This window comes from Homalodisca vitripennis, chromosome 4, assembly GCF_021130785.1.
Source record: "Homalodisca vitripennis isolate AUS2020 chromosome 4, UT_GWSS_2.1, whole genome shotgun sequence".
Taxonomy (NCBI): domain Eukaryota; kingdom Metazoa; phylum Arthropoda; class Insecta; order Hemiptera; family Cicadellidae; genus Homalodisca; species Homalodisca vitripennis.
Window position 1 is genome coordinate 186902647 of NC_060210.1, and position 24834 is coordinate 186927480.

At 34.0% G+C, this 24834-nt stretch overlaps 1 protein-coding gene across 9 annotated transcripts in view; it reads left to right on the forward strand.

Moving 5' to 3' along the window:
* Positions 1 to 24834, forward strand: part of LOC124360785 (aminopeptidase N-like) — an 88784-nt gene that overhangs the window by 35107 nt on the left and 28843 nt on the right. For 4 of the 9 annotated variants that reach the window (XM_046814680.1, XM_046814674.1, XM_046814681.1 and 1 more), the window contains exons 2-8: positions 14111 to 14265; positions 17413 to 17690; positions 18674 to 18829; positions 21998 to 22309; positions 22666 to 22849; positions 24399 to 24555; positions 24648 to 24789. In XM_046814680.1, coding sequence (XP_046670636.1) covers positions 14134 to 14265; positions 17413 to 17690; positions 18674 to 18829; positions 21998 to 22309; positions 22666 to 22849; positions 24399 to 24555; positions 24648 to 24789 — 1361 coding nt within the window. In that variant the 5' untranslated portion in view covers positions 14111 to 14133. Of the gene's footprint in view, positions 1 to 4708; positions 4921 to 10898; positions 11051 to 11699; positions 11795 to 13367; positions 13518 to 14110; positions 14266 to 17412; positions 17691 to 18673; positions 18830 to 21997; positions 22310 to 22665; positions 22850 to 24398; positions 24556 to 24647; positions 24790 to 24834 lie in introns of those variants that run through there. The other 5 variants (XM_046814678.1, XM_046814676.1, XM_046814677.1 and 2 more) reach the window with 5 other exon arrangements.

Below are 24834 nucleotides of genomic sequence, written 5' to 3' on the forward strand. Positions count from 1 at the left end.
CAGATAAAAGTGCCGCACGGTGGTCGAGGAGTGCCCTGATGTATAATGTAATGACCAGGCCATGATCACTTCCTCCTCTCCTCGGCCGTGACACCGATAGGAGGCCAAGTCAACCGTCAAGGTACCTTGTTTTTCGTTGTCCGATTGTGTTTCATTCTTAACGTCAACGTATCAGCTGGTATGAATAGGTTGAGACGGTTAATAATTATCTACATTCTTAACGTTAAAGTACAAATAAGCTTTTTTAACAACAATTTTGTTCATTTACAATCTGCTACATTTTAGAAGAACTATAAGTAAATATTATAAGCAGAAACAACACATTAAAAATTTAAATTTAGTCATATGTTAATTATATCTACAACCTAAAAGTTAATTCCAGACTAGCAGATCGGTGGAGTCTGTACGCATCTTTAGAATTATCAAGTAGATTTGAAGTGCAGTGGGTAGAAGAAAACGGAAGACTATACTCCTCGAGATGAACCCTTTCTTTCTGAGATAGCAAACTTCATCCCAGAAAAACATATATGACCTCTAGCAAGATTTAGAAAAGGCAGGAGTAAAAATTCACGACTCTATGATACGTAAACGACTCTTAGAAGGAGAGAAAAGAGCCGTGAGACCGCAGAGGTAACAACTTTTGACAACTCCTATGATGAAAAATCGACATTTAATTTGGCCAAAATACGCTCACTGGAGCGCAGAAGGTTAGAGAAAGGTGTTATTTTCTGATGAGACACACTTCCTTGTGCAGGGCCAGCGATCTAAATTCGTTCGACAAGCAATCAATGATTCACTCTATGCTAGCCATTTTAACAAAAAAATAAACAACTCATTAAGAAAATGTTCTAGGAGCCACTGTGAACACTGAAACAGTGAATAGTATAAAGCATTGCTGGGGCAACGCTTAGCTATTAAGCTTCACAAAGTCCGGACCGAAGGAGCTGCAATTTTTCAACAAGACTCAGCTCCGTACCACATATCAAAGACTATGACGAAATACTTCGAGCGTAATAATATTAGCCTTCAGGATTTGACTTGGAATTCACCTGACCCTAATCCTGTTGAGAATATGTGGGAAACATGTAAGGCTAGACTGCAAAAAATGGCCTGAACGACAAAACAAAACTGATGGAAGCAGTAATTCAGGTGTAGCTTAGACATGAAGCAATTAGAAACAATTACAAAAAGCTTGTATATTCCATGTCAAGAGCAGTCTAGGAAGTCATGATAAAAGTAAAACGGTGACATATTCCATACTAATTAATGGTAACAATCGTATATGTAAGTGTACCTGTAGCTTTGACCTAAATAAATCATATTTACAAATCAATTCTGCTTGTTCACATTAATTCACACAATAATCTATTTTGTTACCCTTTGATGAACGGTATAAGGGTGAAGCCACTTTGGGAGAACATTGCAGTAAACAAATAAAATAGTCCGTACCATTTTCTAAATCCTCAATACTTTTCAACAGAATAGGAATATTTCATTTAACCAATTACGAAATTGAACCAGTTCGTAAATTTTTTACATAACATTCACTTTTTTTAAACCACTTCTGTGCTTAAATTAAGTTTTATCAGTGAATAATCAGAAAACAGATCAAGGCAGGTTTTGGTATATGTGTACCTTTGATTAATACTTCTTGTAACAAAAAATCTAACAAATTTGGAATTTCCTCTTATTAGTTGCCCAGTATGTAGGTTCCCACGAAGAAAGATGGTTGCAATGATTATCATTTATAACCTTTAATAGTTGTCGTCCTCTAGGAGTGGTCAATCGAGAAGCCCATTCTTGGTGTTTCGCGTTATAAATACCTTTTGCAATAAATTTATTTCCCGAAGTCAACCCGTTGGCATTCCATAAAGCAATTTTGAGAAGAATCTTCATTTTAGACGAGAAACAATAGTAGGCAACAGATTAAGTAATGTACTAATCTGTTCTGCATGTTTAGACAAAATATTTCTGATTCGTTAAAAAGATTTTTGAATTATGTTGGACAAACCTTCAGATTAATCTATGTGTCCATTAGCTTCTTGTTGCCTTGAAGGAAAACTGAGATTTCTGTGATTATTCTGTATAACTTGAGCGAAGGTTACTCCTTCAATGATTATACGTACTATTTTGAGAGGACTGGTTTTGATTAACATTAGTTGCGTTGTTTCGTCCAGAATGATCCTTTATAATTTAAAATGTCTTTTTTAAGAATGGTTTGTGTTGCATTTCTCTGTACATGGGACAACTTTTGTAGTTAGCCAGATGCTCACCAGAGCACAAAACACAAGAAGTGGGTACGGTACTGTTGAAGGTTTATTGCAAACTTTTGTATCATGATCCTGATTTAACACAATGAAATGTATTTTGACAGTATGATTTAGTATACACAAAACATTGGCAACGTTTACATTTAATAACTTCCTTCTTTTTATTACGTAGTTCAAATAAAACTTTTGCGTTTATCAAATACTGAATTTGAAATATTTTCTCATTACGATCGCAAAACTCCATATCAATAAAAACACAGAGACATTAGTTTCTCACATTGATCTTACAGTGTGGCCGTTTTCTGTGATCGCCATTTTTAAGTATTCAAAAGAAATAGAGTAATATACGAGGTATGGCTATTAAATAACGGGACTGACGCTGCAGTGGAACGAGTGCGCATGCGCCAACCAACAATGACCAACAGCTGTGTAGTTTGAGACTTCCTCTTCAGAATGCAGTTAGTCTCGTTTCTGTAAACAACATCGTTGTGTCATAACCTTCATTTATGTAAGTGTTGTTATTTTGTTTTGCCGGAAAAATGGTTAGCGTGATAATAGAGCAACGAATTGTTATTAAATTTCACGTTAAACGTTGGAAAAACTGCTACCGAAACCTATAATTTACTAAAAGAAGTGTATGTCAGTGAATTTTTATCGCGGACTCGTGTTTTTGAATGGTTTAAGCGTTTTCAAGAATGTCGACAAGACGTGGAAGATGATTCGCGGCCAGGTCGTCCTTCAACATAAAAAACGGAAGACAATGTCGAAAAAGTTGCTAATTTGATTCGGTCTGACCGACGATTAAGCATTCGTGCAGTTGCTGAATCTGTAGGCATTGATAAAGAATGTGTACGGCAAATTTTACATGACAATTTGAACATGCGTAAAGTGTGTGCAAAAATGGTACCAAAAATTCTTACGATTGATCAACAAGCAGCTCGTAAAAATGTTTGTAGGTACTAACACTTTGAATGCCATTGAAAATGACCCAAATTTATTGGAAAGAATAATAACATGTGATGAATCGTGGTTTTTTACTTATGATCCGGAAACGAAGCGCCAATCCATGCATTGGAAGACCCCAACTTCACCGAGAGCCAAAAAAGCAAGAATGAGCAAGTCAAAATTTAAAGCAATGATGATTGTTTTTTTCGACATTCGTGGGATTGTGTACCTTCACTGGGTTCCTGAAGGTCAAACAATTAATCAACATTACTATCTTGAGGTACTTAATAAACTACGTGAAAGAGTAAGAAAAAAACGACCCGAAATGTGGAAGGACAAATCATGGATTTGTTCCAAGACAATGCGCCAGCTCATTCCGCGTTATCTGTCAAGCGGTTCCTGACCAAGTACAGCATCCCAGTGTTAGAACATCCACCTTACTCGCCAGACCTAGCACCATGCGACTTTTATCTTTTCCCTAAGGTGAAATCTGCATTGAAAGGTACGAGATTTGAATCCGTAGAAGCTGTTCAAGAAAAAGCGGCAAGACTCCTGAAAGAGTTGACAGAAGATGACTTTCAGCATTGTTTCCAACAATGGAAAATTCGCATGGAGCGTTGCAGGGATAGAGAAGGGGTGTATATTGAAGGTGATAATAAGTAATTATGTTTAAAATGAAAATAAATTTGTTTACAATATCAGTCCCGTCATTTAATAGCCATACCTCGTATGTTATATATGTTCTTCAGCCCAACCCTATTTTCACGTTCTTGCTTTAACTGGTAAGTATGGAAACTGACGTTCAAGTCTGTGAGTCCTTTGACTATTTTTCGGTAAGCCTCAGGAGATGATGGAAAAAGTTTAATTCTGTCTTGATTAAGACACTTGTACGAGTTGTCCGTTTTACTTACCATCAAGTCTAGAGCATAGATCATCAGTGAAAGATTTTTCGCGCCTGGCAAAAACATGGGGGGACTTTAAATCTGTTATTGGACTGTTGGTGGCGATATGTTCATCAATAGAATTTTCTTGTGCTTATTTTATGACACTATATTGTATGGTCATGAATGAAAATGGACTGAAAACTGACTATTTGTAGCTAATTTGGTCACAAACCAATTGATCAATTTATATAGTTTTTAGTCAAACAAAATAGACTCGATGAATTTAGAATTAGCTCTTTGTGGAACGGAAACTTAGGCCGCCCATCTAATTTTATTTACACAACTTTCAATCATTATCATTGCAATTACATAATTATTTTGTGTTTCAAAACTATAAAAAATGTAAATGAGATAATAATTAGTTTGTTTAAACCTACATGATCTTTTTATCCCTCTACTCTAATATTAAATGGTTAGTGATATTATTTTATTTAGTATACCATTGACTGTAAAAAAGTACAATAGAGCTTTTTGCTTGTATTTTATTGCAAGCCTGTTTCGGCAACCAGTTTAAATGGGATTTAATTCTAGTAAACAATCTTGATACTGTGATAGACGAGATAACAGAAAACTGACTCATACAACTGGGCCTTGGGCACTGGCAATCGGGCGTTGACTCGCCCATCATTACTGTACTAGTAGACTGCACTGACAAACGTATGACTGAGGTTATGTCTAATGGTAAATAGTAATAAATTGAAATAGTGCTAAATATTTTCTTTATCAAAAGAGACTCTAAGACGTCATCGTCAGTTTAGAACGTAAGACTTGTTCAAATTTTACTTTTTTTAGCAATATATATTTGGGTTCAATTAAAATAATCATATATTTTTCTTATCTAAAATTTAAAGATAGCCTACTAAGACTTCCCCATCTTAGTTTAAAATGTAAGATTTCACATTTAATGTGATTTTATTTTTGTTTACAAACTGATTTATTTAGATAACCTTACAGTGTCATAAATTCTGTTTTTAATATTTTGGTTAATGCCAATTATTAGGATATATTTCAAGCCAGTTAGTTATCTTTGCTATAGACTTATCTATTCCAAATCCATGTTGTAGCTTACTATGTATCTACACGGCTTTAAACTTAGGGGGAGGGGGTTAGGGGCTAACTGTAGCCTGATAGTCAGTGTTTATGTTTCTATTGACAATACTGACAGTTAGGCCTATTACATTTTGAAACACTTCTGATAATGATCTAACCCAATTTGTGTGTTAATGTTAGATAATAATCTAATACCTTACATATATATTTGTGTTGGTTACCTTTTCAATGTTCCTACTGATGTAAACATTTCTATTCAACTACTAACTAGGTAGGCCAAAAAATGTATAATAACCCCAAATTTGAGGTATAGGTAATAACATTTAACCTCAAAAAGGTAGGGTACAGGTGGGAGTGGGTAAGGATATAAAACCACCTTTACCTTTATCAATATTCCCAATGATTTAAATGAATATTAGCATGGTAACTAATGAAAAGCGCCCACCACCTCAATAGAATCAAGGGTATCAGATTACTGATTACAAAAAAAAAAAAAACTTCTAATTATAGTAATTACAATAGACAGACCCAGCTCTTTATTAATGCATGAAATAACCATATTGTTCCAAATTAATTCAAAGACTTAAAACCTTTTGCATAATATTTGAGTAATGGCTGCAAGTACAATGGTGATGTACACGTATTATTTATGTCACAAGTTGTCAGACATGTTTATTCTGAAAAAGGGTAGGGTACGATAAGTGGACCCGGTTTTTTATATCGAAATTGGCAAACGATATTACTTAATCATAACCATCAATATAATCAATCGATACTGATTAATTATTTTGAACTATTAACGTAAATAGTCTATATAAACAGCTGTAAACACTTTAAAATAATACACGTAGGTTAATATTAAAATTTTACATAAGTAATTTTGATTATTAAAAATGGCAGTCAATTTTAGAAAACTACACGACAATGCTTTGAAAGATGATAAGACATAGGCCTAAATAAAATATGTTGTTTTTGTGGCTTCAACATGGACTCGTACCGAAAACCCCATTATGTGAAATTTGTGGGAAAGAAACAACTATAACTGTGAGAGGAGCAAATATGGTCATCTTCAGTTTTCCTAACTTTTGTTATAATAATTTGTTTTATCACTGTAAATATTAAATTCATATTTTAATTTAAAACATATGATTGTTATTTAGGACTATAGATACTTTTATATCGATTGATAGTCTAGGATTTGAGATGCGAATATTAGGTATCGGTGACTAAATTCTTCAATATAAAAAACCGAGTCCGCTTATCGTACCCTACCCCTGCAAAATTGTAAAAAGTAGATGTTACTCTGTTTTGTTTGTAAAATTTTATAAATGCCTATAAGCTAGGTACATAGCTTTTTATTCATCACTAAACTATTACTTTTTTAGATCATAAAAATAGCCAACTATACTGTAATTTAAAATACATGTAGGCTAACATAATTCAGTTAGACATTTTGGTTTCAGTACTTAAGATAATTACAAATATTGATAATTTTATTGTGGTGGTGGCTGGTTATTATACTGCAGACGGCTAATGTATTAAATTTCTACCTCTTAAAATTTTAGTGGGCCTTAACTTTTAATGCCTCTTTTTATCAGTGCGGCCTGCATAAACACCTTTGCTAGCCCATAGTGCTGGCGATGAACAAAAAGCATTCCCTTATTTAGATGATAAATTGGTACTATTCGTTAATTTCCAGGTCAAATTTGTAGTTCTATTAACAGTTTACATTATCAGGAATATTGTAAACATATGTTTTAATCATTATCAGTGGTATCAAAAAAACCCAATACTAATATGCCCTTATTCTGTACAGTTTTCTTGAATTTGTCGCTTTCTAAAAAATAACAATGGGACACCTTAACTGTATTTATAATTCTTTTAAAATTTAATTCACAAATGTATGAGGAAGTAACCTAATATATTTAGCCTCTTTCAAATTATTTTAACCTATTTTGTTGTTACGTTGTTTTAAGGTCTTACAATGAAATATGTAGGGATTGAACGGACATAGAGTTATGTGCATGCGCTTATAATCTTCTAACAATAGGGCATATACAAAATATCAAGGTATTTTTATTTTAGAAATGTGCAAGCAATGAAACATAAATGCATTTTTTCCCACATAGTTAATGATGAGTTTAAAAATGTGATTTCAAAGCCTATGGGTGCAAAAGAAACTAAATAATCAAATTGTAATCTAACGTTTTCTAGTCAAGATTAGGATTCTAAAAGTTTGTTTCAGTGTCAAAAGGATAATTTATAAGAGAATGTAAGTATGCTATGGTATTTTTTCTGAGAGAAAAGTTTTTATCCTAAAACAGAAAATAAATATTCAGACAGGGCCTACGTAGGCTTAACAACATTTAACACTACACCACCAGAACAGTGGGACAATAGGCTATATGACAAGTGGTTATAGAATTATACTCTAGTGGTATTCAAACAGAAAGTATATAATTGTTTTTCTGTTAATTATGTATAAACCATACAAATTGCAATAATCACTAAAGTATTTTTCCATGTAAGATGGAAAAAGTTAGTACTGCGTTGTTTTATATAGTTTCAATACATTTGCATAGCTCAAAGTGAAAAAATTAAACAAGCAGCATATTAGATTGTACTTAAGTGTTTAAGCTTGTGTAGCACGGTCCATTATATATCTGTGCAATTGCATAAAATTGGTGAAAAATATGGTATTACAAAATTGTAAATGGACTCTCAGCCTGGTTGGAGGATAACTTTTCTAAGGTCATTTTTTACCATAAAGAAAAAAGTATTCAAACAACCACACATCGCAAATGTATAATACTAAAATAAATAAAATATACTTTTGTGCTTTTTTGGAGTTTGTTCATGAAGTTATAACCTATTTCCTATTACGATAACTAGTTAAAAATACACAAATTTTTCACATGTTTGAAATAAAAGTTATAGTTAACCCCTTGATTGCCAACCCCGTGTTAACATTCCCACTTAGCATTCAACTGCCATGCCGAGTTTTATCACGTTCCAAACAGCTGCTTCGTTAAAAGACGCCTGACAGCTATAAGTTGATACACGTTGGCCTGTAGTAGTATTGATTTGAACTGATGCAAATCCATAGTAGTGCTGTTTAATTGCTACTACATTATGGTGATCAACTAAGAATTATCATGGAAACACATGGTGATGTTTTACCTTTTGAAACAGAACTTTTTACATCTTTGCATCTTTGAAGTTCCTAATTTTGCAAGTTTATTTAATTTTATATTTTGATTGTGGTTCAGTCGGTATGGCAGAGATTAGTTTTAATAATGATAAAGAATTTTTACCAGTTTTAGATTTGTCCAGATGGGTTATTGTGAGTTAAGCATTCAGGAGTTTATCTCAGAATGATAGCGATTGGGATGCAAACTCAATTTATCAACCACAACCTGACGTGGCAAATCAGGAGATATGACGGGAGTTTGATAAATGAAGATATTACTGAAATTGATCATGGTGGAAAAAAACACACTACATTTTTTATGACTGTGGAGCAGCTCTGTGTTTTGCATATAAACCTGGCAGTAGCTTAGACAGCACTGTTGAAAACTCAGCATTTAAAGGCTTAATAGCCTAATATGTCTGAATTTCAAGCTATTACCGTACACAAACAATTCCTTATATCAACAACAATTGAAGTAATATATTTGTTGATCCATAAATACACTTAGATAATATGGATATGCTTAGATAATGTGAATGCTTCCCAGATTCAGAAGTATCAAATCTTTGAGAGTCTTTTACAGTTCAACAGTTCTAGGCTTGCTGTTCCTGAATCCTCCAAGCTGAGATTTAACTCCATAATTATATTTAAGCCCATTAGGCTAATATGTTTATTTCCACCCTGTTGCAACTCGCTTAAAATTGTCCTAAAACTACACTTAAGCTGTAATTACCATTCCATTATATTTCATTCAGATTTCGTAATTTAATTAATATTACTGTATGATCTCATCATCTTGCCAAGTTTATTTTAATACCTGAATGAAAAACACAACTAAATATTTGAACAAAAATGATACATATATTAAGTAATAAACGTATGAATTGAAATAAAATTGCAGAGCTAGAAAATGAATATTTGAATATGAAGCTGTTTTGTCAGAAATATTTTCAACTATTTTTAAAACATCTTGAAGATATCAATATGTATTATTGATATTTGACCTATTATATAATTAGACCTTCAGCTTACAAATTTATTCAGAAGGAAATGAAAAATTGCTTCTATCTAGGACTATTTAAATGTAGTATGTTTTATTGCTGTGAAATTAGAAATAAGTTATTCTGGTCAAACTAGAAATTAATTTTTTCAGAGGTCTGCTTGGAAATATCACAATGTAATGTTTTATAGAACCAAATTAGAAATCTTCTAAATTGATAGCTGCCATAACTGTAAAATATCGGTCAGAGGTTATAATACAAATTTTAATAAAATATCCAGCATATTTATTTAGATTTAAAATTCAAGATTTATTAAGTATTAAACAACACACGTTAAAAAATGTAGCCGCTACTGTATTGAAAAAATATTTTTGTGATTACCAATTTTGACATATGATTTTATCCTTTTTCATAATTATGTCTAATATCCATGGCTCTCTTGCCTGCATTATCTATAAATAACTATACATATTTTTTAGTTCTTTTCACCCAGTTCACCAATATTACTTCTGACAAAAATTTACTCAAACAAAATGTACATGCTGCAATTTGCTCACGTGCAACCTCTCACGTAATGTCTATAACATCATATTGTACCTTACTCCTAATATGTTCTTTAAATACTAAGATTTCTCTTTACACTGTGTATTAATTAGTATAGTTTTTGGGAAAATTTCAAATAAATGTAACTAATAAAATAATTAGGCATGAACAATTTGTATTTGCAAATCCTCTAGTGTTTAGACAGTGAATGCGACCACTCACGTATTAAGGTAGGTCTAGAAATAAAGCTTAAGTGTATGAACGATGTACACAAATCAAAGTAAATATTTATGATAAAATCAGTCCATGCATAAAACTATACTTGTAAGTATATTAATTAAGTAAGGTGAGTACAAACTTAAAGCGAAGCCTTACTGTGTAAACGCTTTCTTTTTAATTAGGAGGCAAATTAGTTTTTTGATGGTAGCATTAATTCTGCTTCTTATAATTTAGCATTATGCTGATGAGTATTATAAATATTTTGCATGTGTAAAATTCATTATTTGCAAAACAAGTTTTTAAAACTTTGTTCAGTTTGGACATTGACATGGTTGCAAACTGACACAGCGATAGAAATGTAGTTGAAATTCTGTTACATACTTGCAACTACAAGACGTTGAATGTTATCTCCTCTATAATCAGAATAAAATAAGTTGGTACTGTGCTTATGACGTATAATGTAAGAATAATAATACTAGTTTCCTTTATTGCTTAAAAGCATTGCAGAATATTGACAACATTAGTTTTGCAGATATAATTTCCATTGTTCCAAACGACTTGTGTTGGAATTATTTCTTTCTTTGTTTAGTACCAAAAGGGTCTTGATAGCATTAAATAATGCCTGTTTCATAGTCGTAAACATGACCCTAAAAGGTTGTCAACTAGAATTTCAAAATTAACCTAAGCTATAGTTATTGTAAACTACTTTGAGATAGTTAAGGAGGAAATATTCCAGGTGGACATCTATGGTATGTTAACCGCAAACACTGGAAATCTACTTGAAGTCACTCAGTAATAATTCGCTCAACGCTGTCACTCTTGAAACTGGATTATTCACCACTTGAAATTTGGAATATAGATTTCACTCCAGCCCCCGATAAACTTTGAGTAAGTCAGGTTGATAGTTTTAAAATGATGTTTTTTAGTACAAACATTGGAAATGTGCTTTGTAAATGCAGTGCTACTTTTCATGGAGCAACCACATGAGTTTCTCACAGACTAACTTATTGTTACACTTTTACAAGGATGATAGGGCTATTTAAGTGAACATCCTAACCAGAAATCCCTGACAAATAAAGTCTACAATATCAAGACATTGACAAATAAAAAAAATTAAAAGATATTTAATGACTGATATAGCTAACGTTGATGATTCTTTCAACATTGAACATCGTTTACTAGATTTTTAAACTCTTCAATTTATTTATCTCCATTAAAAAAAACAAAACAAAATTAAATATTTTACTGATACATCGTAAAAGCAGATTTAAACAACTGTTGAGCAGTTTCTAAATTTTGAACTACGAGTATACTGTACCCTGTGTCATATATTGTACTATTGAGGAACAAAAATGGATAAACATCAACTTTTAGAGACAATGTTAGTTTTACAGATTTTAGATAAATTCTTATATAAGCCGATGTTAAAAAATTGATGCCTCATATGCACGACAGCAGCTAACTAGCAATAACTCTTATCTATCATGGACTTTGAAGCCATATACAACTTGTTACATACATTCAATGTTATTCATGGGACGGTGTTAGCGTTCTTTTAATGGTGTAGTTGGTGAATAAGGTTTGGGTTTGGCTTTGGCTTTGTTTGTGTTGTTTACATATTTGTAGTTTGAGGTTTGTACTAACAATATGATTGTGTAGTTGAGTGTTTAGTGATAAAATTTGTTCACTTGTTTCTGGCTTGCAGACCCAGTAGGTAGATCCCCCTTAGATGTATTGTGCAAATATAAAAAAAGACAAGAAAATGGGAGGGGAGAGAGTAGCGGAAAGTCCAGCCTGATTTTACCTTCCATATGTGAAGGAAATGGGTTACAGTAAAAGATAAGTAGGATTTTGGACATTTTCCATTGTGACATTGAAAATCATGTTATGCTTTAAAATCATTCATTTCTAGATGTAATAATGAGCCTAAACAAAGTGGTAAAGGAATGACAATACTATAGATAAGCCGCTTTGAAAGCGACCTGTTAAGTGAACAGTGTGGAGGGGGGGGGTTGAGAGAGAGAATATGTGGAGAGGGAGAAGAAGCGCAGACTCACTTCCCCCTCCACATCCCTTACCAACCACTCCTCAGTCGCCATTTTACCACTCGTATAGTATGTGTTACATAACAGCTGTTTTACAAACTCAGTAATAATAACAGCTTTTAACGATAAACATTTGTTAAAATACTTCTTAACTATACTAACATATTAAATAAATGCAATGGACTATTCTTAACATAAATAATAATATTTGTTATTCCATAACAACAAGAATAACAAAACATAGCGTGATGCTCCAAAACACCAACGCAGGGAAGCAAAGCACTCGGTTCCCACTAGTGTCTTGTAAAGGAAATAGATGGAGCAGTGAAAGGGGGGGTGGTGGTAGACATGGTCTTGCTCCTGCTCCTCCCTCTTTCTATACACAAGAAATCTTCGCGCAGGTCGCTTTCATAGCAGCTTATCTATAGGTGGTTTCTACACTTACTCATTAGCTTACCTGGATCTAGAGATATTTTGTGCCAGTCACATATTCATGAGAAGTTCTCAAGCTTCCCTTCATGATAGCAGCCCCTGGAGAATCTAGTGTGATGATGACAGCAATTATGGGGCTGACATTCACGAATAAACCTTTTCATAAACGAATTAAAAAAAGTATTTTGTGACATCGTTCTGATTTATTTTTGGCAGTTTTATTTATTATTTTCCTAAATATTTAAAAATTTTCTTCTTAGTTTGTTTTATATAGGAAATTAAAGTCAACTCCTATTGAAACAATTAGATAAGTGGTTGGTCTAATTTGTTTCATGTTTTTGTTCTAAAACATGAGGTTTCTGCCGTTTATGTCAAATTGGGATTTGGTCAGTTGCTTGCTTTTAAGATTTATTTCAGGACATAACTGTACGCGTGTGAATGTGTGTTTGTTTTATATTTGTTAATTTTAGCTTGCGCTTAAGTATTGCTGCTTGATTTTCTAGTCTATGTAATCTTGTTTTTGATCTATTCGAGGAACAATTTGCCGTTGACTTGTAGTTAGGTCTAAAATACTGTGTCCATAGCATATGTTTCTTAACAAGCCAGTATAATTCAAGCCTGAGGTTCAGTGCAATTCTACTAAATCAAAGGTTGCTATAAATTTCAGTATCAAATAAATGAGACGAATCTCATTAATTTCTATTGTGTGCCATGATAAAGCTGGTATAATGTCCTATTGTGCAATTAGTGACAGTGATTAAAATGGCTGTTATTTAGTTATGACTGTACGATTTTCAAGAATGTAATTGGTGGACCCGTACTCAATTAGTAAAATTAACCAATTGCTATGATCAACATTGGATTCAACATCATTTTTGGTGAGTTTTTGTATCCATTTAAAAATTATTCACATTATATCTAAGAAGAGGATTCATAAACATGACTGAACCTTTCATGGTTTACTTTGGTATATTATAAGATTGTAAGTGCTCATTGTTTGTATTATATAATACGTATAAATAATTACAAGAGGTCTTTTGAGTTGCTATGAAAGGACAACCATTACAACAAAATCATTTATAAAAAAATTGTTCTGCCATGCTTTTGGATCGTGTCTAAAACATGGTAGTGCTCTCAATTGTGCACCTGATGAGACAATGAGAATACCTCTTCATCTAGATTACACTTTACTTGTAGTCTAGGTGTCTCATATGTTGAAACGATGCAGAGTTTGTTTTGAACATCTTTTCCGCCATCTCTTTGGATCTATTCAGACGGATAGACTCCAGATTCCAGGAGTCAATCTGTGACAGCATCAGAATTCAGACGCTGCTCTAATGGGAAAGTGAAGTGGAGCTGAACTCAACATTCGCATTGAATCAACCCTTCCCACGCTGTAACTATTTGTTAGCCTGTACATATCATTAGGCTTACTGTACAGTCGGTGATTTGTTAATGATGTTTGTTACAGGTGTCTGTTGCGTTATCCTGGCTATGATGGCCACCAGTTCAGCACTAGCTGTGTATCGATTACCTGTAAATATTGTACCCACTCATTATGATCTCGACATCATAACTTTCTTGGAACCAGACAATTTCAGCTTCCAGGGAAACGTGAAGATCAAGGTACAGTAAAAATAAGCATTGATAGTTTATGTAATGGTAAACTGTTACCAACTGGGTAAATCATGTTAAAATCTGTTCATTATATTGGAATATCGTCTTTTTATTGGTACCAAAAACCATAGTTTCATTCATTTGTAAAGGATGTTTTATTTCTGATAAAGTATTACTTACATGTACATGTAGTCATATCAGATTTGAAGGCAAACATGGTGAAGTTTAGGCTTATATATTAGTCACTTCTGATCTATGATTAAAATTTTTCAAAAGTCTTGCTGTTTATGTATAAAAAGAAAACTATGTTCTGGTGAAAAATATGCAATAATAGAGTGTCCATTTTATTTGTGTCTCATAAATGGCTAAACTTGCAGGAAAGTTGAAATATGGGACTCCACGTAAATTTTAGTGCAATTAAAAATATGTTTTTAGGGTTGGTAATTTTCAACATATAAAATTTCTTATGGAACACCCTATATTTTATTGCCAATTTTGATATAGAACATCATTTTAAAACAGTTTTATTCTTAGCAGTTTTTTTAACTTACTCATTTAGAAGCTTCATTAAGCTAATAATTAAAAAAATACATATTTTAATATGTTTGAGATTGATTTTGTGAGTAATTTCAAACATAATAATAAATACATACTCAAAAATAATAACACAAAAACGAATGAAATGATTGTTAAGTGGACTGTTAATACTGTGTGTATGTTCGGTAATGAATACTTAGTGTAAAAATTGCCAACTTGAGTATACAAATGTTATGCGACCAAATAATTCTACGAGGGTTATTAGAAAAATAAGGTTCCCATGATTTTTTAAAATAGGTAGCTCTATATTTCTACTTAATGTTATACATCAATTTAAAACTTAAAACTTAAGCTATTTTTTCACATAATCACTGTCTCTGTCCAAACACTTTTGTAGACGATGCTCCAAATTTTCTATCCCCATGTTTTAAAATTCTGCCGCCAATTCTTTGAGGAATTGAGTAACCTCTTCCTTGACTTCATCATCGGTACTGAAGCGTTGGCCACCCATGTTCCTTTAATTTTGGGAATAAGTGATAATCACTTGGGGCTAGGCCTGGGCTGTTGGAGGGATAGGGCACAATAGTCCAGCCAAAATTTGTCAGGTGTTCTTGAGTTTGACGTGAGACATGAGGTCGAGCGTTGTCATGGAGAAGTCTCACACCACTGGACCATCTTCCCCTGCGACGGTTCTGGATCGCGCGTCTCAGTTTTCTTAATGTGTCTTAATGTTTCCCTATAAACTTCGATTCACTGACGATGAATTTCAATAGGTGAAATCTGTTTTGCATTTAAAAAAACGTATCACAGCACGAATTTTGCATCTGGCGGTAACAAGGATAGGGAGCTCCATCTTCGAAGGCAGCTAGACCGGCACTGTTGGACGTAGCGAGGCGCGAATGGTATGGATAGAGAGAGGGACAGCTGATGAGTAAGACAGTGTTACCAGATTTCTCCCAACATATTGCATTCTGTCTCGGCGGCATAGGGAACCTTACTTTTCTAATACCCCTCGTATCTTAGCCGAAAAGTAAGGTTGTATGAAGACAGCTTTATAATTTTTTTATACAATTGCAGATAAAGCATTGAAACTTTACCCATCAATATACATGAATATCTATTTTTCCATACAGTTAGCTTATTTTGATCCTAACAGGGGATGGCCACAATGAGCAAGAAGAAAATCTAAAATGAGAGGATAAAGTTGAGTAGTACATAAAATTAATATTTCTAGAACACAATGACGTAAATGTGATCTGTAACAGTTCAAAAAAATTGTGGCTTATATTGTTTTTTATGTCTAGTGTCGACTTTCACCATTTAACTATTCTAACTAGTTAAAGGAATTTCAACAAATCTATTTACAAAAAGCTGACATATGTGAATTTAAACCTCTGTTATTTTCTAAGATAGAACCATTAGTCAGATATCGGCACAGGAGAGCTGTGTCTGAGGTCAATGAATTATTGTGTCAGCAGGTTGCAGTTATTGCTGCTTTGTGTGCCGATAAAGCATTGTCTGTTTGGGTTTCATTAATGGCTTACATTGATGTATGATGTTGAATTGGAATGTCTGACGTAACTAGTAGGGTAACATCACATGCTGGACTGCATAACACATATAGAATGGAATTGATGTTTGACTGAGTGTCAGCGAAGTTTGTCAGAGGGCTGGTAATGTTACTTCTGTCAGTTTGTTTACACGTCCTCAGGATGATTTGAGAACGGCTTGACCTATAGACTTGAAATTGTGTATGAAACTTCATTTCTGTGTAGGAAAAATCTTGTTCTGTGATGATACAAGAAAAAAAAAATCTTGTTCTTGTTCTTCATGGGGTGTACCGCATTCGGTCAGACTAATGACTAGGATAAGACCAAAAGCTTATAAGAGCAGGGAGTCCAATGGGGATGGTTTCTGTGTCACCACTTGATGATTTTTTGACCATGCATGTCACTTTGACTTGTATTTAAATGGCAGTATATGACCTTTGGCTCTCAAATGACTGGCATTTAAATGCTGTTCACACACTATTGCGAAGTTCATTAGCTTTAAGCTACGTAGTTTTTGATTGGTTATTTATTATTTTTTCTTAAACATACCTAGTAGTTAGTTATAAGTTAGGTTTACCTAATATACATTTTTTTCGCAAAAATATAAATACAATTAGTCTTAAATAGATCTCTAATATCAACAAAATATAAACTCGTTTTCCTTATTTTGAGGTTTGGCCGCACCAAATGGAATAGTATTTTAATAAATTAACAGGATAAATTATAGCAACTACAGTGGCATTGATACTCGGATATAAAATAGCTTTAGACGATGTTTACTATGGTATGTGCTGCAAATAGAGAAATATTAATGTAGTTCTTTATTTACCCGAGAGAATAAAGCCACTACTGGATAAGGATTGAATTCGGTGGCCATTAAGAGTGGCCGGTGAGCTGAGGGACAGAACGTGGTCATGAACCTCAGAGTTGGCACAGAGAACACCTACGGCATCCCACAGTGGCCTCATGAGCTTAGAGGACAATTACATAAATTCAGATCCAAATGCAAGAGGCTTAGGAAATTTTCAAGCTAACTTTATAGCACACTAATAAAAATTATGTTTTCTAGGTGAAATGCTCTCAGGCAACAGATATAATCAAAGTGCATGCTCGGGACCTGGATTTTGATAAGGAAAAGATATCTGTAACGGCAGATACAGGTAACTCCCTGAACATTGCGGACTCCTACAGTGACGTTGACAATGAATTCTATGTGGTGAAAACAAAAGAACCCCTAAAAGGTGGAGAGCTCTACTCTTTAAATTTATCATTCCATGGTCTGCTGAAGGAGAACCTGATCGGTTACTACCGCTCTTACTATACTGATCCTGAAACAAACACTACCAAGTGAGTATTACCTGATTTGTTACTTGTGTTATATCTTAAAGTTATAGTAATGTAGGTAAATAAAATCTTGATCCTTCCTTTTTCGCAAAGGATTTTTCATCTTTAAAAAATCAGCTGTCCATTTGCCAAATTTAATGTAGCAAAACCAGAGGTTACAGACTTGTGCTGTTTAACCATAACATATTGCACTGAGTGTAAGTTTTTGTTTAAGTCTTATTAGTCTTGTTATATCAATCTTAGTAAAATATTTAATTTATACAATCATAAATCGGATCGTGTTGTTTTTAACTCTAATAAATGTGTATAACACAAACAAATATTGGAACAGTATTCTAATGTTTAGACCCATACTCAAGATGTGCTGAATTTAACTTTATGTATTCTACAAAATAAAATGTCTAATTTCATTTTCACCACTAAACAATGCATTTTAGAGTTTCCAAATATAGATTTTCTAATTATTTTATCAATTAGATATTGTTACATGTCTACTATTACTGTGCAATATAAAAAATGTCCCATTGATTACTGATTCATGCAAATTGTATTACAAATTGAGTAAAACTTGGCACTGTACATTGCTGTACTCCTCAACTCCTTGAGAGCCCATTGAGAGCCCAGTTGTCAGCTCGAGGTCAGTCACATTATTTCCGCGGAACGCTAAAATGTCAACCAGATATTGTCACTGATTTTTTTTTACCTTTCCATAACTATTGTTGTTCGTTACTTGAGTCATTACATAATTTGGACTTTACTTGTGTAAAATGAATACTACTTTGATCTTTATTACTGGGTACCAGTCATCGGTATTCCTTAGAAGCAAAGAAAAAGTTTTGTCTTGTACCCAGAGGGTTAAATATCTGAAAGCTTGGATTTTTGGGTCAGCCCACTTTGCATTTAACCATATAGTAACTGTATTTTTGTACAGTCCTCATAATTCATAATATGAAACGCTGCACAAAGAATTATGTACTGTGTTCAAGATGGCTGACGGTGACTCATTTTGAGCCGAGTGATGCGCGCCAAGCCTTTCCATGCTTTGACGAGCCGGCCATGAAAGCCACATTCACCATTCGCCTTGCCCACAAAGACAACTATAAGTCCGTCAGCAACATGCCTCTCAAAAACACCACCCCATTGTAAGTATTTCAAAATATTTTATTATATTTTATACAAGAATGTGTACATTTAAGTAAAAATATTGGTATTTCACTAAATGTTACTTTAAAATTTGTTAGATAAAATAAGTAGTGAACTATATTATTTTGTTGGTGAAAGTCTTTAATGGTTCATTGAAAAAATATTTAATTATGATTAGTTCATTATTAATAGGCCTAAATATTAATTTTCTATTGTTTCTCACATTGCTGTAAATTGAAAGTAAATAAAAATGTATAGACAACTAAATCTATAAGGCAAAAAGTACCTTCAATAACATAAACCATGATTAGGATAAGAATTGTGGTTCATGTTTTTGTGCTTAGATATACAGTGGAACCTTGCTGTCAGACTAGTTGGGACCAAGGCCAATCCGAGATAATGAGAATCTGGGTTATACAGAGATACCAGGAAATATAAGAAAATATATAAAAAATTAATATACATACGATAAAACAATGTATAAACACTATAACATATTGCATTGTGGAAAAAACTTGGTAAAATGAAGAATTAGTGTTGATTTTATATTGGTTCACACAGTTAACCCATAACTGTGAACCCACACAGCACCTTGTGTGTTGAGGTGCTGCTGGTGAAGCACCTCGGGAGTGTATACTTTGCTTACCTGCAATCGATGTTGGAGAATGGCGTCTATGTCTGGGGTGGCGCCTCTGCTGTTTTATTGGAGCCGCTCACGGACCGTAGAGGACAATTATCAGTCATTTAGTTCAAAGATACAGGACATAGTTTCTTTTTAATGAATTTTACTGTTCTTTATGTAAGACAAGTATTTATAAAAACACTTTTACTATATAATAAAATAATGAAATAAGCGTATTTTCAAATTTGTCACAACTATAGGACAAGTAATAGAGAATTAGTTGGCTTTAAAGCTCTCAGAGTGCATTCTAGAGTTGACATCCAATTCTTATTTTATATAACATTTTCTCTACAGGGAAATTCTTTATCATAATTTATGAAGAGGGTGGTAGAATCACCTCCGACAAACAATGGATGGGTAAATGCTTACTCTGTGTGAGGTGGGATGTTATAGAGGCACTGATAAGGCCTTATTATCCTTACACGTGATAATAATGAAAATAACAATATTCTTTATTGCGTAGAAACAATTAACAATTGCATTGCATGCGTCAACAGAGTAAGTTAGGTTGTAGATGGAGCTTATATTGGTTACTTTTAACTTAATTACATTAAAACATAAAACCAATATTTAATACTTTTATTTTTTATTTTTTGTGAGGCCTTTTGATAGCAAGGCTATCTTCTTCAGACATCACAAAAAATAAAAGTATTAAATATTGGTTTTATGTTTTAATGTAATTAAGTTAAGAGTAAGTTAGGGCAATACATCATTTAAATGATATTTTGTCAACATAAAATAAACAAGACTTAATCTACATAACAATAAAAAAAAAAACAAATTTGGAAATGACTTCTCTCTGGGTGTTTTGGTGGCTACCGCTATCGTAATATAAAGTTTAAATATATACCGGTAGTTAAATCAATTTGGTTATTGCATTTATGTTACATTTTTATTGGAAATATTTTTTTGTGTTTGGCTAATCTGTTAAACAAAATTTAATTGAAGAATAAAATTTAAGTATGTACTGGGGCAAAGTTCTTGTTTCTCTTGTGTATGTCTTGTACGCACCTTGCAATCTCACATTCAATTTAACATAATTAGTTTGTTTCTGCTAGAAATAAACCATCAATCCGTCTAAAGCACGGCGCCCACTGCGTCCGGCCCGGCCCAGCCGGCCTGGCCTTTTTGTGAAAATGTGTACCCACCAACTGCGACCGGCCTGGCCCAGCCCAGCCCGGACCGGTCTTTTATACTTTGTCAAAATGCATACGATCAAATGGACACCCGCCCATTGCGAGCAGCCTGGCCCGGGCGGACTTGACCCAAACGGCACCCCAAAAGCCGACCGAGGCCGGATATGCCAGGCCGGGCCAGGCCGGTTCCAGTGGGCGGTGGTAGGCCGGGCTGGGCCGGGCCGGGCCGGTCACAATGGGCTCCGTGCTTAAGGTGAATGCCATTTCTGTATGGCTGGAACAAAGTGTTGTCACAAATTTGTACCGTTATTCAGTTTTAATTCATATAATACATATATTTGCAACCCAGTTACTTGTTACTGGTTAGTATAAGTTACAACCGATGTTCTTAGAACTAAATTCTTGTTGGATTGATAACCTAATTGGCACGTGTATTAATTATTTCTCGCGGGAACTTTGTAGCTGCTGAACCTCGCTACCGAAGCAACACCTTGCGCACCTTGGCCATAAGTAAAAATTTATATTTTTTTATCATAAGTTAGCCTTTTCATGCGAGTCATCTAATTTGAATGTAATGTAAAGTAAAATTATAACTTGTAAAGTAACTTACCTTGAATGTGTTTTATTTGCCAGATCAACTTAGAAAATAATTGTGGCGACGTCCTTCTGACGAGACCATGTTCTCTCGATAAATGGCTAATACCGACACGAAAGTTTTTTGAGTTGCAGTTCGCTCTTTGAGCTCACTTCTTGAGTGCCCCTCTTCAAGCCCAATTACTTCGTGTTTTAGACTTCCAGTCTACTAATTTCCCCCTTTTCCGACTACAGCTGCATTGTCGAGCCAAGAATGCTGACGCTCGCGTTTGTGAGACAAGTTCATCGTAAAGGGAAGTTGTTTTTAAAGTTTTAATAATTATTACTTTCGAAGGTACAATCCATAGAACATTGGAATATTTAGGCCCATCCCATGGTATCATATTTTAGTTCATTCATACTCTATTTGGTAGCAACGTAGCAATACTTTATTTTTTTTACCAACAAGAAGTGGTGCTTTTATGTTTATTTTCCAATATTAAACATATACGTAAACTTTGAATTTCGAGTATTCATTACTACGACCTCAGCGGTATCCAACCCCATGTGTATTGTCCATTCGGTACAAATTCTATGTGTGATAAACATCAATACCTCCATGTTAAATAAAATTATTTTTCCTTAACAAGTCCAGATTACCCGGATAGCTGAAATAAAGGGTTCTGACTTAGCAAGGTTCAACTGTAGTAAAAATTAATGAGATGTGATGATAATCCCAGAACAACGAGTTTTATTAATACCATGTGTCCCCACAGTGAGAATAAACCAGGCTGGGTGTGGGACGAGTTTGAGACGACAGTCCCGATGTCTACCTACCTCGTTGCCTACATGGTCAGTGACTTTGAGTTCCAACAGTCGGAAACCACATCCAACAACGTGCTGTTTAGAGTGTGGACACACCGCGATGTGCTTCATCAAACAGAGTTCGCAAGCCGGGTTGGTCCAAGGTTCCTCTCATTTTATGAAGATTTTTTTGATGTCAAGTATCCACTTCCAAAACAGGATCTCCTGGCGATACCGGATTTCAAAATAGGAGCTATGGAAAACTGGGGTATTATCACTTTCAGGTGAGCTAACTCAAATTAATAAGATTTGCTGCTTAACATATCGCTTTTCATGCAACAGTTCTGTTGTTGATTGATTCTGTGTTATGAAATTAAAAAAAATTCACGCCATTTCAGCACATTCCAGCCACTTTTGTAATTGAATTTTATAACTGCATGTGCACAGTGCAGTGGGCCGCACTTAGTGGCCTGACGAACTGAATGAGGAAACAGAAGGGCTCAGTGTGGCCCGGTGACCTAATGGGCAGTTTGTGGTCATATAAATTGGTAGTGACTGTGAAAACTCTGAATAGTAGTAACCAAATACGATATCTGAAGTACTAGGTAAGTTGTACACTGATGAGTGAGTTGTCTATTAGGGAGGTTGCATTGCTCATGGATGAAAAGGAGACTTCCAGCAGGGCGAAGCTCAGGATTGCCAACGTAATAGCTCATGAACTGGCTCACATGTGGTTTGGCAACTTGGTCACGATGCAGTGGTGGACTGACCTTTGGCTCAAGGAGGGCTTTGCTACCTATATGGCTGGGCTCAGTGTCCATCATGTAAGTACTGGCGTACTGTACTCCAATTTTTGTTCTGTTATAAGTATTAACTTTTATTGGATTAGTTACAAAAGAAACTCATCCAAAGTTATAAATTGAAACCCGGTAAAAGTGAACACTCAGACTGCCGTCCTTTGTATGATAACACAATCAAAGGTATTACCTTGGTGCAACTAATCATGTCCATGTGTAGTCACCATTTTGAATTTTAGTCAATGAAGACGAGGAAAATATAAATCTATTGTTTGTAAATCCAGAAGGAATTCTAGACATTTACAATAATAATTTGGACCATCTTGAAATCAAGACACAGAAAAGCAGCTAACAGTATATAAGAGTATGAATCATTGTTTGTTGGTCCACACGGAATTTTATACATTTACAGTACTAATTTGAACCATCTTGAAATTGAACCCAGGAAAGTGGCTGAGGTATATAAGATAATGAATCTTTTACTAAATATACATATTAAGTATGACAGGAATGATATGATTTTGTATTGATGAAATTAAATGTTTGTAATTCATACTTAATTAAAAACAAAACACTTCCTCAAGTAGTAATTAAAATATATAATGTGGATATTATATCTGTAACCTTTCTATTTGAGCTCAGTTACAAAATTGTCCAAAATATAAATAAAGAGGCGCATAAATCTTCAGGGAGCTAGAAACAAAAAACAATGATTTCCATTTATACAGCTTTTTGGAAATGTATTTAAAGTTCTTTGATTTGAAACTAGTTTCACCCTCTGCCATCCTATGTCGGATATTTTCCACAGGGGCCTTCACTTTGATCTTCGTCTTCTTCTAGGCTAACATTACCACCACATTATTTACAAGCCAAATGTGCTAAAAGTAGATTTTAAGATATTCAGAGATAGCATAGTGGTGGTTTGAATTGTTTGAAACCACCTAAGAGCTATCTGTTTAAAACACAGAAAGGTTTACCTGATTTAGGGCTGTCTCTAAAAGGTCTGTACCTGAATGTCATTTGCTGTGGCATTATTACTACACAAACTAGACAAAACATTGACCAATTCACCTAAGATAGAGTTCAAAGATGATATGTTAAGTCTGTCAATGCAGACAACAAAAACACACAACTGTTTATTTCATGCACAGATGAATTGTTAAAGCAGCTTAAATATGAAACAACAAAATATAATAACTGTAAAGTAACCCATGGGAAATGTACTCACTATCAGTTACTATCTTGTCCTAGTGAGGTCGTAATGGAATGAAAGCAGTAGCAATATTATGTTTAAAATACTCATAAAAACTATGTATCTAAAGAGAAGTCATGATATTTATATGTAACTGTTACAAAAATTCCAATTTTTAATTAGGAATTTTTAATTGAACCCCCTTAAGTTTTAATTACATAATGTCCTTGAATTGCGAATCTGGAACAAACATTTTCTGCCGGTTCTTAGTTTTGTTTATTTCTCAAAAATTCATTGTAGAATTATACATTCTTATAAAGAAAAGTATTAAAATGGTGTAGAAAAATTCATCACTTGAAAAGTAAACTGTGTGACCTGTTAAAGGAATTTCCGGAATGGAACTCCCTTGATGAATCAGCATTAAGTGATTTGTTGAATGTATTTAACCTGGACTCCCTGAAGTCATCTCATCCAGTGTCAGTGCCCATCGGACATCCGAATGAGATAATGCAGATATTTGACGCCATCTCGTATGACAAGGGTAAATAAACATAGAAAATTATGTTCTGTAAAGTTTATTTTGAGTTGCAAATCACAACGTTTTTGTTACATGTGAATATTTTCTTGTGACAGGTTCGTTCCTACTGCGCATGATGAGTCTGTTCCTGGGAGAGAACGTATTCAAGAGAGGTGTCAGTGAATACCTGAAGAAACACAAGTATGGCAATGCAGAACAAGATGATCTCTGGGTTTCGCTCACAGAGCAAGCTCATAAGTAAGTACTAAATGCTGTTCTGCTCGTAAACTGTCATAAAACTCT